The sequence below is a fragment of the Enhydra lutris genome, unplaced genomic scaffold, assembly GCF_002288905.1.
Source record: "Enhydra lutris kenyoni isolate GAN:26980312 unplaced genomic scaffold, ASM228890v2 scaffoldscaffold12, whole genome shotgun sequence".
NCBI classification, from domain to species: Eukaryota; Metazoa; Chordata; class Mammalia; order Carnivora; family Mustelidae; genus Enhydra; species Enhydra lutris.
This window is the reverse complement of record NW_019154096.1, coordinates 20,750,803-20,770,245: the sequence shown is the minus strand read 5'-3', so window position 1 is coordinate 20,770,245 and position 19,443 is coordinate 20,750,803. Positions and strand designations below refer to the sequence as shown.

General features: G+C 36.4%; 1 protein-coding gene across 1 annotated transcript in view; it reads left to right on the top strand.

Moving 5' to 3' along the window:
- Positions 1-19,443, top strand: part of LOC111144805 (catenin alpha 3) — a 1,765,227-nt gene that overhangs the window by 1,566,699 nt on the left and 179,085 nt on the right. The window contains exon 14 of the mRNA XM_022499291.1: positions 16,819-16,911. Within this exon, the coding sequence (XP_022354999.1) occupies positions 16,819-16,911 (93 nt within the window). The remainder of the gene's footprint in view (positions 1-16,818; positions 16,912-19,443) is intronic.

The window sequence follows — 19,443 nt, the reverse complement described above, 5'->3', positions numbered from 1 at the left end:
TCTCTTGCTGTCTCTCTGTCAAATAAATATGTAAGATCTTTTAAAAAATAATAAAAATAAATAATAAAATTACAAATTCGTGGGGCACCTGGGTGGCTCAGTTAAGTGACTGCCTTCTGCTCGATCATGATCCCAGGGTCCTAGGATTGAGTCCCACGTGGGACTCCTTCAGTGGGGAGTCTACTTCTTCCTCTCTCTCTGCCCTTCCCCCCAGCTTGTGCGCTCTCTCTCTCTCTCTCTCTCTCAAATGAATAAACAAAATCTTCAAACACACACACACACACACACACACACACAGAGCAAACAACTTTGGAGAGGTTTTTTGGTTTTTGTTTTTAAGTCATAGAGGGTTGTATGAAAGGAAGAAGGCCCTCTATCTAGCTATAACTAGCACTGTTTTGAATGAGTGTAGAGATTTATAAGCAATAAAGTTTTTGATTTTTAGTTTCCACTGTTTAACTAAGAATTAGCAAAATTAGGCCAAAGACAAATAAAGATCTTTGCTTAACTAAGAAACCTGACATAATTTTAACTGTTGACCTCTACTTCTTGAACTATTGTATTTTACTGAATCTTCAAAAAAATAAATTATGGGCCTCTATGTTGGTCAGAGAGGCCTTTAGTGGGTAGAGCATCTGGTTCTCTAGCCTCAGTTGAATGATATCTCCAGTCACATTATGTATATAGGATATCTGAGTGAGTTTTTATGTGGAAATGTACTCCATAGAGAGAAACACAAAATGTAGAAAGCCACTGGCTTTCTCATCTGGGTTATTTTCGCAGCTACTCTTCTATGGTTCCATTCGATTAAGGTAATTACAAACATTTGCAATTCCTCCTATTTTGAACCATTTCTCACCTCCTTTCAGATCTCTGCTGCCCTTTTGCTCTCTCTTCTGACTTTTTTTTTTTTACCTTTAGTATGGCTTTTTAAAAGAAGAAGCTTTCGGGTTTTAAAAATTATTTCACACTTTCTCTGAGTCCAACTTAACTTCTTTAAAAGTTGATTCGTCTGGGTGTTTTCAATTATCTAACAAAAGAAAATGTAAGTAAAAGTATGATCCTAGTTAATGATTTCTTAATTATATTTACAGCTGTCCCCCAATTGATATTCATAACATACCTTTATATTTTTCATATATCTTACTCATTGAGACCTTACAGTCCTTTCAGATATAATGAAATAATCCCATTTTACAGGATGAGGAATCTAGACTTTAAAAGTTTAAAGTAACATAATCAACATTACCTAGTCAGCAAGTGATGGAATCAGGACAAAACTTCTAACACCTGGTCTAGTATTCTTTATTTAGTCATTCCAAGAATATTATTAATTAGACATAGTAGGTAGTATTTCTTGACATTAGGTAGAATGACATGATGCCTGGTGTTCATGTGAGTGCTTACTCTCTCTTTTTATAGCAACCTTATAATATAGGTTATCAAAATTAAAGTTTAATATATTTCTCAATGCCACATAACTAATCTGTGGTGTATCAGAATTAGAATTCATTATGCTTTTCATTCTATTGTGCATGGTCTTAATTTATCTCCTATACTTCAATCTTAGGAAAGAGAGGGAAAAAAAGAGAACGTTTTAGTGAGAAATTACTATGTGCCCTGAACTAAGAAAGAGACTTTATAAAGCTAACTTCATATAAAAATGAAAAGTGTGCCTTACATTATGTATATGCGAAGTTAAATCCACATCTATCAACTGAGTTGACCATAATAACATCTTGATGAAGAAGGAGTAAAATGTAAAACATGAAGAAGACAAGGATAGCTATTTTTATTTTATGGTACATGAAACCAATACCAAATAACCTTTTCATAGTCAGAGAATAAGTGATATTATCCAATTGCATGGGGAAACCTGTTTGATACAATATCAGTTCTTTATTGGTCATCTATAATTAGCAACTACCACATTATCTGGCATTTTAATGAATACTTATTAAATAAAAAGTGAATGAATGAAGAAAAACCAAGAAGCAGAAGCTAGTTATCCTGACTTTTTGACCCCAAACACTGAACTTACTCCTTATTAAGTTCAATTTATAATATGTGAGTTATTTTTTTTCCATTATACAGAGAGTCCAGAGTTGAGGTCTGAAATAAAAATGGTATTTTGACAGTGTAATTCCTTGGTAGGGTCAAAAGATGCTTAAGCAACATGAAGAATAAAGAAAAAATTGTTTACAAGATCCTGGAAAATCTCGAGGTACACTGGCTGTACTGTTCACTTCAGTATGTAGCTAAAGCAATTTGTAAATATTAGTGATAAAATAATACAGGACAGCTCATGGAGTCTAGCAAAACAAATCAAACAGGACATTTTGTATAAACCCAAAAGTTTTCCACTGAGCAAATAAAGATGTATCTTGGTAGGAGAATGTGAATAATATATTTCAGTTTTCATGTCATTTTGACTAAAACTCAGTACACAGAACTTAAACCATGCTGCATTAGCTTCATAAAGGTGATGCCCTCCTATGATTGATGACAGTTATAGTCCCGTAACATGTGAACATACTACCTTTCATACCTAGCTAGTAATCCATGAATACCTTCTGAATGTAAACTCAATTTAAAAATGGTCTCTTTTTGAATATTAATAAAAACAATGTTTTATACCTTCAAATTTTAAAAGAATAGCATCACACATACCCACACATACATACACACCCCAGAGTCACTGAGATTAATTAAATCAAAGCTAATTCTCTTGGATAAAATATGGCAAACTACTTCACCCTGACCCACTGATAGCAGGGATTTGGTTTCCAAATCTCTCCTATTGTAAAACTAATTGTAGAACAGTGTCTCCTTTCTAGAGACCATATTTTACTTCTGGTTTCCGGTCAAGCAATGAGATCTTGTAGGGAAAAGGAATTTTTAAGACAGAAAAATATTGGAAAAGGAAATAATTGGCATACTAAACTATTTCAAATAGAAAGATAATAAAAGGTGAGAGTTGAAAAATAAGAAAACAATAGTTCAGCTGAAGAGTGCTTAGGATTTTTTTTTTTTTTGGTCAGGCTCTAAAAAAAGAATTATTTTTTAATATATAGTATATTTTATTGTTAGTTTTATTTATTGTATCACTTCAGTCTAATAAATAGATGACAAATTAATACTATTCACCTAAGATAGCCTGAGTGGTTTTTGAAAACAACATGCATGGATTGGTTCTGATGACATCTAAGACTACTTCTAGATAAATCCAGAAGGAAGTACTAATGGAAGGAAGGTAACCTGGAAAAAAGACAAAGTGACACATCATTAAAGCAGATAAAATACGGTAGATGCCTTTTGTATTTATTGCAGTGAACATTTGTAATTACTATTTTATTATTTTACTCTGTTATGTTTTAATATGAACTAAACATATAGTCACATTAGTTATATACAATAGGAAGTGTAGGTATATAATTATCTTTAATTCTGCATATTTAAACAGATGTTTGATGATACCTTTCTGAAATAGCATGGGTCAACTTCTGCTTACATGTCAAGGATTAAGTTCTCCAGAGTATAAGCGTGGTGATACCTAAGCTATGATGGTTAGATGGTCAGCCTGAGTAGAATTACTTCCTGGTGGGAACTAAAGGTGGGCAGGAGAGAGGCCTGACTCTCCGTGCTTCAAACCATGTACACACACACACACACACACACACACATGCACATCTTCATAACTTTATGATTTAGTCTAATAGTTTTATATTATCTTGTTGTATTATTGTTAATATTGTTAGTATTAGCATCCTATAATTTCATTTAACTACTACCAAGTTTTTTGAAAACCATTGCCTTGAATGAAGTAAAAAAAAAAAAAGTTTAAGGTTTGGTTTGACATTTTATAAACACAGTTAAGCGACAGAAAAATCACATTGATGCTAGAATATATTGTCATTCTCATCAGTTGTCTTTTCATATTCATATTCATGTACAAACGGAAAATCCCGCAATTGGCGTTATTCTTATTAAAGGTGTACTCTTTCTTACTTCTGAGCACCTTTGGCGTGATGACCCATGGATTAGAGCCCTTAACTGAAGCTCATTTTTGGTAACAGGTTCACATTTAAAATTAACATTTATAACAAAAATTGAACATTTTTGATTAAATGTGTGGCCTCTCATTATGAGTTGAAATCTATTTTATTAAAGAGTAAAAAAAAATTGTTTAAAATTTAATTGATTAAACACGAACTTACAGTATTCCTGCTTTCATGAACTCATCTGAAATAACTTCATGTTGCATAGTCCCACTTATAATTACAGTCTTGGGCTAAGCAAGCAAATGCTTCTTTGTGTAATATATGTCTAGATAGGCATTTGAATAAGTAAATGCAAATTTTGACGGCATAATGGATATAAAGTTGAATCTAATAAAGTGTGCATATTAAAGCATACAATTTGGTATGTTTTATGGACTAATATATATAGGCCAGAAACTATCACCACAATCATGATAAGGGACATATACAGCAAAATGTAAAACTGTAATCTAATCCTTCACTCCCCAGAGCCAAATGACCAGCTATTTGCCTTCTGTTCCTATAGGTTGCTTTGTAATTTCTATAAGGTTGTGTAAATAGAATTATACCGTAAGTACTCTTATTTGGCTTCTTCCACTAATTGTAATTATTTTGATATCCATAAATGTTGTTACTTGTATCAATAATCCATTCCTTTTCATCATTGAATAATATCATACTGAATGGGCATATGGTTGGTTATATTAACCCCCTGATGAATATCTGAGCTGTATCCACTAGTTGGCTATTACAAAAGTAGCTGCTATGTTTATTTGTATGCAAGTCTTTGTGTAAATATGTTTTCATTTCTTTGCATTAAATATTTAGGAGTTAAGTGACTGGGTTCTGTGGTATGTATATGCTGAACATGTTGAGGAACACATGGACATTTTTTCAATCTAATTTCCATACTAGTTTTGCTTCTACTGCACATCCTAATTCCATTGATCAGGGCAGGTCTGTGCAGAAACAGCACAGTGCATTTGCCATGAGGTAGTTTCACAGCCACTTATATCGGACGACATCTTCAACAATGATGTACTCACTTGCTTCTGCAAATAGGCCTTTTAGTTTGGGGACTTAAAAATCCCTTTATATAGAGAGTATAATTCTTCCTTAGGGGTTGTCCAAATATTTGTTTTGTTGCATTCTAGTATTCTACTTTATATATAAGCTGCCAACTTAAGCTACCTTTTTCTACTAGTGTAGGGAATTCTTATGTCCCATAAAGCAAACTTCAATCCAATAACCCTGAATAATATGTACAAAACTCTAATATAGATCTGAATTACTGTCTTCCTGAGCAACATCTCCTTAGTAATGTGCAACTTTGTTCATATTTTTCCATTTTTTAGTTCAGTGAAATAGGAGTGTCAGGTCTGGACACTGTTGCCTTACATAATATCCGTGGCTGGAACACAGCAGGCTGTTTTTTGCTTTATTATCATGCCTGAGATTACTTTGCAAATCTAGATAGATGAATTTGCTTAGGACCATTGATATCACACCTGGCTGCCTTAACAATTTCTGGAAGTAAAAGATTTCCTGTAGGTTAAAAAATATATATCCCCACTGGGAAATCAAACCACAGCTTCCCACTCAAAATCTTTGTTGAGGAACACTTTGTAAAACCAGTTTCCAGGACTGAAAATGTGATACGTGAAATAATGAAACAAGAGCTCCTACATATCCACAGAGCTAAAAAGGATACCATGGAACATGGGGACATAGCATGGAGACCGAGTATGGGATATTTCTTTGCATCTGCTATCACAGTCTTCTGTAGTGTTTACTCTGATAATGAAAACATATGCTTCAATTTTCCTCCCCCTTATTGAAAGCTTTTGTCTGTGTCCACATCAGCTTCAAGTATCATGCCCCGTTGACAGACCTATTGCAAAGTGACAAGGCCAGTTCTCCATGCAGTGAGTTTTGCAATCTTGCTCTTTTTTTATTTTTTCCTGACATGTCCTTGAAATGGCACATTCAACCTGAAGCAGACTTTCTTATAACTCATTGCTTGTTTTTTCCTCCTGATGATAAAGGTAATAATTTATTGTAAAAATTTTAAATAAAATAATATGAAGAAGAAAAAGTGCATATAATACTACACAACTCTCTGGTATATATGTAATTTTTTATATAATTAGAATATATATGCATGTATACATTAAGTTAAAAGTGTATTGAGTGCATTTTCTTTGCCATTAGATATTCTCTGAAACTCTTTTAATTATTTATTTATTTTGAGAGGGAGAGAGAGCATACACATGAGCGAGAGTGGTAGTAGAGGAAGGGGGGGCAGATGTTGAGAGAGAAGCTTAAGTGCACTCTGTGCTGAGTGCAGAGCCCAAGGTGGGGCTCAGTCTCACAACCCTGAGATCATGACTCGAGCTGGAATCAAGAGTTGGACACAACCCACTGAGCCACCCAGGTGCCCCTCTGAAATTGTTATTTTAATTTTTGTAGAATAGTTTTTTTTTTTTAAGATGTCATTTATTTATTTGACACAGAGAGAGAGAGAGAGCACAAGCAGGGGGAGTGTCAGGCAGAGGGAAAAGGAGAAGCAGGCTCCCTGCAGCACAGGGGAGCCTGATGTTGGACTCGAACTCAAGACCCCTGGATCATGACCTGAGCCAGTGGCAGTTGCTTAACTAACTGAGCTATCCAGGCACTGTAGAAAAGCTTTTAGAAACAGAAAAATTAATAAGTTTTCAGTTAGATTACCTCTTGTCAGCTGTCTCTTCTAAAGGTAAGAACACAAATTCACATATAGAGAGTCTATTTGGCATAGAGTTTGACGGAAAGGTGAGATCTTCCTCACTCGAATACAGTAGAATTTGTCTGGTTTCCATGGTAGCAGTATTCATACTAAAAGTTGAAGGTCAAGTGTGGTTATTAGTCATCTGCTGTGGCTGCTACTACTACCCCCACAATTCCTGCTGCCACCACCATCATTACCACCACCTCCACAACTCCTCTTGCTATTATTATTGTATTGTTTCCAACAACAACACACCTCCCATCTACAGAGCAGTGAGAGTAATTGTACTGGCTTAATTCTCTATGGGATCATCACTTACTGCCTGTGAAGAAACATCATCCTATGTAGTCCTGGATAAAATAAGTTTAAAAAGTTGTGTTAAACCTCCTGAGAGGTTACAAGTTGAAAGGAACTTGTGATTTAAAGTTGCACGCAGCATTTCAAAAGGGTGTCCTGCTACTTCACATTTAAAAAAAAAAAAATATTCATTTTGTTTCAATGTTCATTGTAAACAAACCTGCAATAGACTTGTAGAGTGAACAATAGAATTGAATGGGATTTTTTTTTTTTTTTTTGACAGACAGAGATCACAAGTAGGCAGAGAGAGAGGCAGGGAGAGAGAGAGAGGAAGAAGCAGGCTCCCCGCTGAGCAGAGAGCCCTACACGGGGCTCGATTCCAGGACCGATCCCAGGACCCTGGGATCATGACCCAAGCCGAAGGCAGAGGCTTTAACCCACTGAGCCACCCAGGCACCCCTTGAATGGGATTTTTTAAATCATGTAGTTCAGTCCTTCTCATTCATTTCGAAAGAAGTTGGGTTCTCATCAAGTGAAGTATTTGTTCCAGGTCACAAGCTATCAAAGGGAGCATTTGACCTAGAACCAGATTCTCAGTCTTTATACTTTGCTCTATCACAGTTTTTGCCTCAACGTAAGAACTTCGGTAAGATATTTACCTTGGGTTTTCTGCTCATGATTTGGAATTAAGATATAAACTCAGAGCTCTGTCCAAAACGTTTAATAGTTTTGCTGATCCGAATAGCTTAATTCGCATAGAATTTGGAAAAGAAGAAGAAGAAGAAAAAGAAGAAGAAGAAGAAGAGGGGGAGGGGGAGGAGGAGGAGGAGGGAGGATGGCTCAGAAGCTTTCCCCCCCCCCCAAATTTATCAGCACCCTTTTGCTCATGCTAGGAACCAAAATTGAATTCATCTCAAGTTTGGTATGACTTGAAGCCAGAGCGTCACCCCAAGAAATAAGCAGTATTTCTTTTAGTTGAGTTTCTAAATACAATATATGGTTCAAGGTAGGTGGCAGTGGGGCAATGAAGAAAGGCTGAATCATCCATTAGCTTCAGATGCCAAGTTTACTTCTAGAAATTATATCCTGCAGGGGGAAGGAGGAGATTAAGGACCAATCTACTGGTGTGTTGCTGATCACAACTCCTAAGTACCTGGCCTGCCTTGCTCTATAAGCAGTATATTTGTGCTGTTTGAAGCTTATTTTCTAGACTTGTAAATTTGAACTACTCAGTTCCCACATTAACCATGCATTTGTGACTACGAAGCTGTCTCATAAAACAAGCACAGAACCTACTCTGAGGTAGCGGTTTATTAACTGTGCAACATTGGGTGGGTTTTGTTAACTCCAGGGCTGTTTCCTCAATTATGGTATTAAAATGGTAGCATTTGCCTCTTCAGGTTTATTGGTAAGATTGAATGAGAAAAGGAATGTGGAATAACCCAGCAGAGTGTTTTTAATGAATAATATTAAGACCTTGATTAAAAATGATTACCTCACTTTTTTGTTCCCAAAAAAGAAGAATGTCAGGGATCCTGCTCTGAATCCAGGGTGTTTCTCATACTTGAACTTTCCAAAAATATGTTTTCATTCAAACCCTATTCTTCATGGCTTCATTAGTCTTTCATATCTTTATTTAAATGTCAACTGGAATACTGCTTATGACAGTTTCCATGAATTAGACATGCAGTCCTGGGAATTGGAGCTGGATCACCAGCTCATTTGGTGGTTGAATAAGTACCAGGATATTGATGATGTCACTTTCATTTATGACCCTCTTGCTGATTTGCTGTGTGCTTTTCTACAGTTATTAGCCTCATTGGTGTCTTTGGAACAGAGGCACGACTGCCACAAGCTTCCTGATAGAAAGATTAAGGCTAAAATACGTTTGACACTGTGTGATTCTATCATTACTTGAGTCCTTAAAAAGGCCTTATATAAACTTAAGAGATTGTAATGATCACTCCTATGATAATCATCATAATCCAGGTTCAACTAAAAGGCCCTTTGTATGATCCACTATTCGATTGTTTGCTGGCCTAGATAGGTTTTTAAGTAGCAAACTAATAAAGAGACTTATTTCATAGAAAATATATGAACAACTGATATTGTGTCTCCTCTGTCAGCAGTATTCTGTATGTTCAGGATTTATCTGCCCAAGTTGTGCTATTTGACTATATGTTTAATTATACGCTCTTATACATTGTAGATGTATTCTTTCCTCTTACTTTAGTGTATATATTTTTTATATATATTCTGCAACTTAGCTGTGTCAAACTATATTTCAACTGTTGTAGCCTTTAAGGATATAATACTCACCCAGGATTCTTCATTTCACCATATAGAATAATTTATATGTTGTTATATTCTAAGCATGTTGGGAAAGAGGAAATGGCTTTTGGAACATAGAGGGATGATAATGGTACACAGAGGCAGTTTTGAATTGTTTTTTGAAAGATTATAAGGAGAAAACCCACCAATGATCTAATGTGGCAAATAGAGATATATGTCTTTATTCACATTATTCTTTATTTCCTTCTCTATTTTCTTCCTTGTATGAATTCATTAAAAACCATATTTATTGTATATCTACTTTTTGCCAGCATTGTGTTAGGGACTAGAGTTATAAAACATAATAAATCTAGCTACCTTCTCATTCCTTATCTGAGCGTGAAGATACCTGTGTTCAGGGGATGAACTATATCTCTAATCAATATGATGAACGGGAGTGAATTTGTTTCAACTGAAATCAATGGATTTATCAGATCTCTTCTAGTATTGAGATTTCCTAGTACTGAGGAATCATTTCTTCCACATTAATATTATTCTTTCAGTTTAAGCATGAACTCTTAAATCTTAAAATTTGAGGGACTTAACAGAAAACATCAAGTTTTACTTACTTCCCTTCCCAATTTTGAAGATGAAAAAATTGAAGCCTAGAAAAATTATGACATTTTTCTAACAACATACAACTAATTGGTGACAAAGTTAGAATAAAGACCCAGGTATCCTAACTTCAAATTCATTAATCTACCACAATAGCACAACCCCACAAACTTTCTGATAATACAAGAAGTGTCTCCCCAGGTTAATCTGAGATACTTTACACTCCTTCCCCTCTTCTGCCTGACATTTCTAAGGAAATTTCTCTATGTCTCATCATTCATTCTCAGTCTCAAACCATATAACTCTAGGGAATATCTTTTATTTCCATTTAATATCCTTACCCTTTCTTTCTCTTGAGGAGAAGGATTATGTTTTATTTGTCTCAAGATCCCTAGAATCTAGAATAATAGCTTGTTTCTATGCATAAAATATAGACACTCAAATATGTTAGTTGAGATGACTTAATTTGATTTTTTTAACCTCTTTATTAGTGATCAAACTTGGATTATCAGTGCATATCTTTAGGTAATCATTTCTTCATTATTAATAAAAGTTGAAAGAAGTACCACAGAATGAAAGCAGCTCATTAAATGCTGACAGTACAACGGCGACCAAGTTTGTGATTTTATTTTCATAAATCTTCTGAGATAGTCTTGCAGGTATTTGTTTAGGACTAAAATGAACAAACAGTGCCCTCTTCTGTCTGGTAACCATAATGGTGCTATGCGGGGGTATGAATTTCAGTCTACAAACTCAGATGTAGAAGAAAAAATGACTTTTTTTTTTTCCCCTAAGTTAACCTGGTTTTATCTTTGTTTATGGGGAATTTAAACATAGTCATTTAAAGAGAAGACAAACTTCTCTTTACCTCTATCACTTGTGTTGCACCAGGTGAACCAAAGTTCTAGATCAGTAGTTCTCAAACAGGGATGATACCCCTCCCCATGGGGAGAGGGGGCATTTGGAAATGTCTGGAGATACTTCTGATTGTCACAACTTGGGAGACTTCCTACTGCATGTAGTGGGTAGAGACTAGGGATAGTGCTAAACGTCCCACAATATGCAAGATGGTCTCTTGCAACCAGAATTATTTAGAGCAAGATGTCCCTAGTTCCAAGTTTGGAGACTCTTTCAGAATGACCCATTCTGAATGGGTCATTCTTGGGTCATTCTGAGTCAGAATGATCCATCAATTACTTGTCATTCTCCCAAATTGTTTACCACTCAGACACCCATTGTCCTAGCACATGTAGCTCCTTCAGGTTTACTACTTGCTGTTTCCAAAATACTTTATGGGAAGACGTGAAACTCAGGTCTGAGTTTAGAAGATGGTGTTTTCTCTGATTCTTTTATGTTGATCCTGAACTTTCAAAGGGATACTCAGACATCTTTCTAGACTTCCAAATCTGAGAATCTTGAGCTTATGCAAGATCTCTCTCTGCACAAAATCTATTATTTCTAACTTCCATAATCTTTATTTTTTAAAAATGCAATTGAGGAATCTTTGCCTCAAACCTTCCCTTAAGCAAGGAATCATTAAATCAACACTTAATGAAGGCAGAAGTTGGAAAGAACTAAACATTAATCTATAGCTTAATAATGTTCCATGACATTCTTCTGACATTGATACCAAAGCTTATGTGTCATTAAATCATTTATTCCTTTATTCAGTTAGGATCTTTTCACTGAAAACATAGTATATTTTGTTTCAAGGTGCTCAGAGTGATAAAAAAGACAGACAATATCCTTATCCTCATGGAAGTTATGTTCTAATGGGATAAGACTAAAACATATTCCCACTCAAAGAAAAGAAAAAAATATAATTTCAGGTTATGATCAGCTTTCGAGAGCTAAAGAAAGAAATATAGGGTGATGTAATAAATAAATGAAGTAAGGGAAGGGATTATTTTTAGGTAGACTGAGGGGATGACTGGATAGGGCTGCAGATAGGCCAACTGGGCTCCCATGGTGAGGATCCAGCCATGTAAGAGCTCGAGGAACTCACCAGGCAAGAGAGCAGTGGATACAAAGAGCCCAAGAGTCTGATGAGGAATGGGCTGATGAGTGGGCCATGTTTGAGGAATAGAAAAGGTGTCTGTGTGTATTTCCAGCAAAAAAGGCAATACTTACTTTTCTAGAATTTGAAATTATTAGTATTAACAATATAGTAATAATAATAGTATATAATTAATAATAAAGTGTTAATATATCTAGACCTCTTATAAAAATGTATTTGAATTACAGACTTTCCACTTTGACATTCCAGAATCGTCGTGTGCTATCAGCTCAGCTAGGAGGGCCTGACCCAGCATGCTATTTCCACTGCCTGGTTCAGAAGAAGACGCCCCTTAGCCCCCTTCCTAATAGCTTCCCGGAGTGTCAAGACTGTTCCCGACACCTCTGGAACAGTTACTTGATTGTAGTGAGCTAGGGATGGATACTCAGAGAAATATGATTTACGACTAAGTCACATGTAGGATTTAGAATTCAATCTTAATTTGAGAGGAAAATGTCAAGTATGACTCCTGTACCTAGACTACTTTTTTCTTTCTTTTTTTTATTTCCCTTCTTAATTTTCTCTTTTCCTTTCCTTCATTTTTCTATTAAGTGACTACAAAATTCTTTTTTATATATTTTAATATTAAATAATTATAAAATCTGTGCCAGTGAATTTTTAAGTATACTGCATACTGTCTGACTAGGAATGCTGAAAGAATTAGGGAGATAAAGTCCGTAGAGAGCATTAAGTGCCTTGGGGGAAAAAAGATATATATAAGTGCAGTCATTTCTATCTCAGTAAGTATATATATGCATTAAAACCACCAGTTTATGGTGACCCTGAAGTTTAATGTGTCACTATAGTTTATTGTGGCTCCAGTTTCTATATGAAAACCTCAGCCTGAGTATTTCCAAGTTCTATATCTTTTCTGGCCTCTCTTGTAAAAATAAAATGGGGCCTTATAATAAAATTAATAATAATAATTTTTAATAATCATAAACTGAAGTATTAAACTTCAGTACTTTCTATTCATTGAATAATGTTCATCATCTTATTTTATCCTCACAATAACCCTAAGAATTAGGTAATATATTTGCATTTTACCAGGTGAGGGAATGAAGTTAATTTCAAATCACTCTGAGCTGCCTAAGGAAGGCTTCACAACAAATAAGAATTAAATAGAAAGGCATGAAATAGTGTCTCTAAATTCTGATACAAGAAATAAATGAGTAATGACTGACTTTATTAACCCTCTTTCCAGGAAAAAAAAAAAAAAACAATCTTGGTTTGGTTTAGAGACAGCCTATCTTGGAGAGGGGAAGTCATTTCCATCATCACTAAGAATCTATGTGAGAGTGAATCTTTGCTGGGCCCAGCTTAAGGGATAATTTTACTCTTATATAATGAATAAAATTAGATCAAAAAAGATGTTTACTTGGACTTTAGGAGAAAGCAGTATGTGTGGCATTATATTAAACCCTGTGTAGCATAGGACATCAGATACTAAGTATGGGGTGAATGTAACTAGAATCAGCTAGTAAGCATCAGATCAAACCAGAATAACAAATTCGTAGTAAAATGAAAGTATCCAAATTGCTACAAATGTTTTATCCAAAAATATAAAGGGTTTTGATGGGATGAGGGATAGAAGAGTGGAAGAAGAGGTGAAAAAGCAATAGAAAGAAAGAACCAAACTTTTCCTGAGTTCCAGCTATTTATGGGCTAAGCAATACCTACTTAACGCAACTTAGTACAATTGAGCCTAACAACAAACTTCAGGGTTAGGTATTATTATCTAAAATTTTGTTCTGAGGAAACCAGCATTTAAAATGGCACACAAAATACCAAAGCCCCACAATTACTAATTGGAGAGCCAGAATTCAAATTTAGGTCTGTATTACTCAACATTATTGGGTCATTCTACTGCATGGCACTGTCCTAAGGTAGTTGGCCTCCTCTTCCCTAGAATGAAAATTGATTAAACACACACACACACACACACACACACATCTTCCATATGCTTGCACCTTCCAAAGTTACTGGATGCACAGAAGCAAGCTGTCTTTAAGAGTGTGTAATGTAGGGTTGCCCCAGCTTCCTCCTCCCTTTTACAATGTCTGCTCTATTATTATTTGTCTTCAGCCCTGCAGGTGTTAATGTATCACCTCAAAAGTGATGAGAGTGCTCCTCTTTCTGTCTCAGTTTCCACTTAACCAATAACATTGTATATTCAATTTTTTATTTTTGCAATACTAGCTAACTGCTTGCCTGACAGAATACAAAAATGCTGCCAGCAAATGTTTTGAACACTCCCCCACTGATTTTGTTCCTGAAAAGAAGAGGTCAGTCCTATGTTAAAGAAAAAAAAAAAAAAAGAAAGAAAGAAAAGAAAAAAACCCAACACAGAAATATGTGGGTGTCAATTGTAGGCTTATCTCGTCCTGTGGTATCACCAACAAAAATGGTACTTGTGACTTCTGACAGCAGCAGTTGTTCTTAGTTTCTGTTAAATCACTTTATTTTGAGTTGAATAAAATGTCGGAATCAATCATGAAGTTATATGTCACTTCATGGGAGAGTATAATCCAAGAAATTAACAGCAGACATTTATAAGGAACAGATCACAGTAGTGGCACCCGGCAGCCATCAGTTGCAAAACAATAGGACCTAAGAAAAGAAATCTGATCAACTGAATTTATTCGGATGTTTCAGGGGCTGATGATGTATCCAGGAAGGAAGTTGCAAAGACTCTTTCTCAAATAAGGTGGGAAGAATACACAAAAACAGCTAATAATAAAACATGTGATTGTGTAGAAATGCCACAGTGGTAAACTTATGGTACTAATACCTAAGGGAAAAGAATAAATTGCCCAGTGAGCATAACTGCACACAGTTCATGCAAAGAGGAGCTGCATGCAGAGATAAAGATACACAACAGTTACTCGAGCACATCAGAGACCTTGACAAGAGGGGGCTATTAATATCCAATAGGAGTCAGTTGAAATAAATGGAGAGGGTTGGTGATGCTAAGTGCAAGTCTTAGAAAGCAAAGAAAGTGCAGGTTAAAGAATCGTGAAATGGGAACAAATCTAAGGCCATTAGTAGTAGAAAATAGGTAGTTTGCTCCACAATGTGAGCTAATTATGGCAAGTTCCCATCTCTGGAGTGGTCCCAAGGGAAGGTAAACTCTCCACAGCCCTGAAAATAAACAAAGGACCTGTGTGCAAAGCAAGGTTTAAGGGAAACCAGGGCCAGACTGAGGAGGCATCCCCTGCCCCTGACTAGTCTTTAACAGCCAGGTGTAAAGAAGAGATCTCCCACTTCACATCCGGTAGCTTTTCACGAAATCTGTTTGATTTCTGGATTTCTTACCAAGACTCCATATTACATGAATCATGCATCATTTAAATGAAAACAAGTATCAAATTAATTCTTGTTAAGTACTTTTACTTGGATTGGCAATAATGACGGATATCTTTAAATTATTGCTCCCATGAGATTAAGGAGAAGAGATTAAGTGAGATTAGATTAGATACTTAAGATTCAGTGAAGATTAAGATTGGATACTACAGCATAAGACAAAAAAAATTAGTTTGAAATATGGAAAATGGAAGCACAGTAGAGATACAGTGAGAATGAGTGTTTGCTGTTGCCATTGATCTCTTTTGTTTTGCTCATATCCAATGTTCTTTTTAGCTATCGCTGATAATTTTGCTTCAGCCATTCAAAAACATGGAGAGATTCCATTGTAGTGATATGACAGTAAGCCCGGGAGACCAAGTCCTTAGATCACAGGGTAAACAACAACTGGCTGCCTGATTCAGCAGCAGTGTGCAATCCAGTGTGATCACCATCAGCACAGTGGAAGTGGAGGGGTCGGGGAAGGAAGGTTTGGCCAAGTCTTCTGGAGCCCGATACCACCCAGATACAAGATGTTTAAGCTGAAAGTGGAAAAAAAAGGAAATGGAAGTAGATTAGCTATTTAGACACTGAAGTTAAAATATTTACTCTTTAATTTCCTAGAAAATTTAAATGCTTAGTAATTTTGGTGCCATTTCCATGTCCTATAGTTTTAATTAGAATTACACCATCCATTTATCACATGTGAACACCTTGGTATGTGATGACCACATCATGGTTAGCCAACTCCCTCTTCACCCAGAGAAAAACTTCCTCCTGCTTATTTTGCTTTCTTTTTCTTTCAGAATTTATTGGGATATAATTCATATACCTAACATTCACCATCTTAAAGTGTAAAACTGGGTTATTTTAGTATACACACACGATCATGCGGTCATTACCACTATCTAATTCCAGGACACTGTGAGCCTCCCAAAGAGAGACTGCATGCCCACAAACCATCATTGCCCTCTCCCTCCTTCCCCTCCTTTAGGAACCCCTGGTCAAATTTCCGTCTCTACAAACTTGCCTATTGCAGACATTTTGTACAAATAGAGTCACACAACATGTGGACTTGTGTGGCTAACTTTTCACTTACCATAACATCTTCAAGGTTCACCTATGTCGCAGCATGTATCAGTACCCCCTTGCTTTTTCTAGCCAAATAATAGTCTATTCTATATAATTTTGCTTATTCCTCAGTAGACGTATGTCTCAGCCATTTCCACTTTTTGGCTATTACGATTGGCAAGGCTATGAACATTTCTTTTTACAACTTTTTGTGTGGACACATATTTTCATTTCTCTTGAGTATATACCTAGGAGTAGAACTTCTGGGTCATATTGGTAACTCTGTGCTTTCTTTTGGAGGTACTGCCAGACTGTTTTCCATTTTGCATTCTCACCAGCAATGCTTTGCTTTCTTTTTATAGACCCCAGAGGAACTGGAAGATGTTTCTGACTTGGAAGAGGAACATGAGGTGCGCAGTCACACCAGCGTTCAGACCGAAGGGAAAACTGACAGAGTAAGTCAGCTCCCTGGGAGGAAAGCTGTAGGCTGTGCCCTCTTGTTGTCAATCAGGCAGCCTCTCATAGGAGGGACTCCGGGATCTGGAGCCAGTTTCGCAAAGCCCAGGAGGAAGAATCCCAGAATGCATGGTCTGTAGCATGAGGGGAATTACTTCCTTGACATTGAAAACTCACAGTGAGACCATTTCTGGTCAGGTAGTAAATTATTCCATACCACTTCTAATCTCTATACCAGTCATGGGAATATGGAATTGAAATGTGTACACATTTGTTTAAAGTAGAAAAGAGAAAGCAAGAAGTTAAAGTATTTTAGATTTCTAGAATTCTAAATTCTAGAAAAAATATATTTCTGAGAAACTACCCCTATACTTTTCTTCCTTTCTGCAATGCCGCCTTCTCTTACCCTCAACACAGACACAGACACACACATACACACACACGCACACACTCACACACATGCCTCCAACGATGATAATCGACTTCTGAATTATTCTGTGGCATTGTATTTCACTTTACTTATACCCAGTGCTTGGGAATCTGTGAAAGTTTGGCTTGCTAGCCAACGACAGTATGCAACCGCAGACCAACTACAGAACTTGGGTCTGAAAGTCGGGTGATACAGCATAGTGGCTAAGACTAGAACACATCTGAATTAGCCATTTCTTTTCTGTGTCACCTGGAAAACTCATTCAGCTTTTCTCTGACTTGGTTCCCTGATTTGTAAAGTGAAGATACTGCGAGTACTTCTATGTGTGAACTATTGTGGGGATAACTCAGTTAATTAGTAGAGCACTTAACACACTGCTTAGCTCATAGTAAGTTCTCAATAATCATGAGTTATTCTTTGTAGTTGTCATAGGGATAGTATAATTATCCTCACTTATTACTACTATTAATTATTTAAATTCAGTGACATTACATTTGGAGATGGATAGGAAAAGATAAATTTAAGAAAGTTCCACGTGTTCAAATATTCATATTACTTAGAACTGATATATGTTAGTCACAACTCCTGTGTTTTATTAGAAATGGTGGTTTTCTTGAGCTTACATTCCGTGCTGGTTATTGGGTTAATTCCCAGCCCTCCAGAAGCCACTTCATGTTGGGAACTGTCTGGGGGCACCCGGCATCTGAAAGAAGTTTCCTTCTAATCTAGTAGGCATCTTTGTTAAGAAGGAAATTTTTCCAAATGGCAATGGAATTGGAAATAAATTTTGCTAATAACATAGTTTGCTCATGCTTTCAGGTAAGTGAGTGAGTGATTCACTTCACTGCGGCTGAGCCACTGGAGGTGGAGGGTAGCTGTCAGGACTTAAAAGGTAATTGATAAGGGCAAATTTTGTTAAAATAAAGGTAACCTTAGTAGGATGCTGGGATTAGGATAAACATACCATAGTTCTCATTCTGGATCGTCACATGTAGACAATAAAGCCTTGGTTAAGACCTTAAGTCTTAGAAACTTCAAATTTCTTCATTGAAAATGAGAAAAATAGGGGTACCTGGGTGGCTCAGTGGGTTAAGCTTCTGCCTTCGGCTCAGGTCATGATCTCAAGGTCCTGGGATCAAGCCCTGCATCAGGCTCTCTGCCCAGCAGGGAGCCTGCTTCCCACCCCCCTGCCTGCCTCTCTGCCTACTTGTGATCTCAGTCTGTCAAATAAATAAATAAAATCTTAAAGAAAAGAAAATGAGAAAAATATCATACCTTCTCAAGCATTATTGATAACTTCAAGATAATGCAAATGAAAGTATTTTATAAACCTTAAAATTCATATGCTAAGAAAATAAGCGTCTTCTTACTACTATTTTGATTGTGTTTTTGTTCTTGGCTGAGGTTACAGGCCAGCTAGCTAGATGGCAACCTGACTATTGTAGGTTAAGAAGTTGATGATCTCGATAGTCCTAGATCTTAAGAATCTTTCATAGAAGCTGCTGTTTCTAACTGTGTAGAAATCACCCTGGAGCTGCTCTGTATTCTGGATCTGTGTTCCACTGTGCACAGTTCCCTGACAGGCCAGTTCATCTGGAATGCCCCTGGGCAATAACCTCACTACAGTCTCTTGGCAAGATAGATCCCTAACCATCAAATCTACTGGGAGCAACGTTATATTCAACCTGGCCACTCTGAGCTCTAGTAAATCTCCCTGCATAAATTCCAAGTAGTTTAGATTTTCTTCACTTCCTGCCTTGAGGCTTCTCTGAAATGGCTGTGTAGAATCCCTCAGGAAGCTGATCAGATATTCTAATACATACACAATCTATGTGAAGCATTAACACTCCACAGAGCAACGTTGATGAATATTCTTATTTTCCCTGGATGGACCATTTTGCATTTTGCAAAGGTCTCCAAAGGATTCCCAGGGGGATCAAGGCACACCTCCCACCACAGCAAACAGTTTGATAATATACCTTTGGATTTGTTCTCCTTTTTGTTTGTTTGTTTTTGTTTTTGTTTTTGTTTTTTTCTTTCCTGATCCAGTCTTCCCAGGCTCCTAGTTCTATTCCCCAAGATTTCATCCCAGAATCTGCTA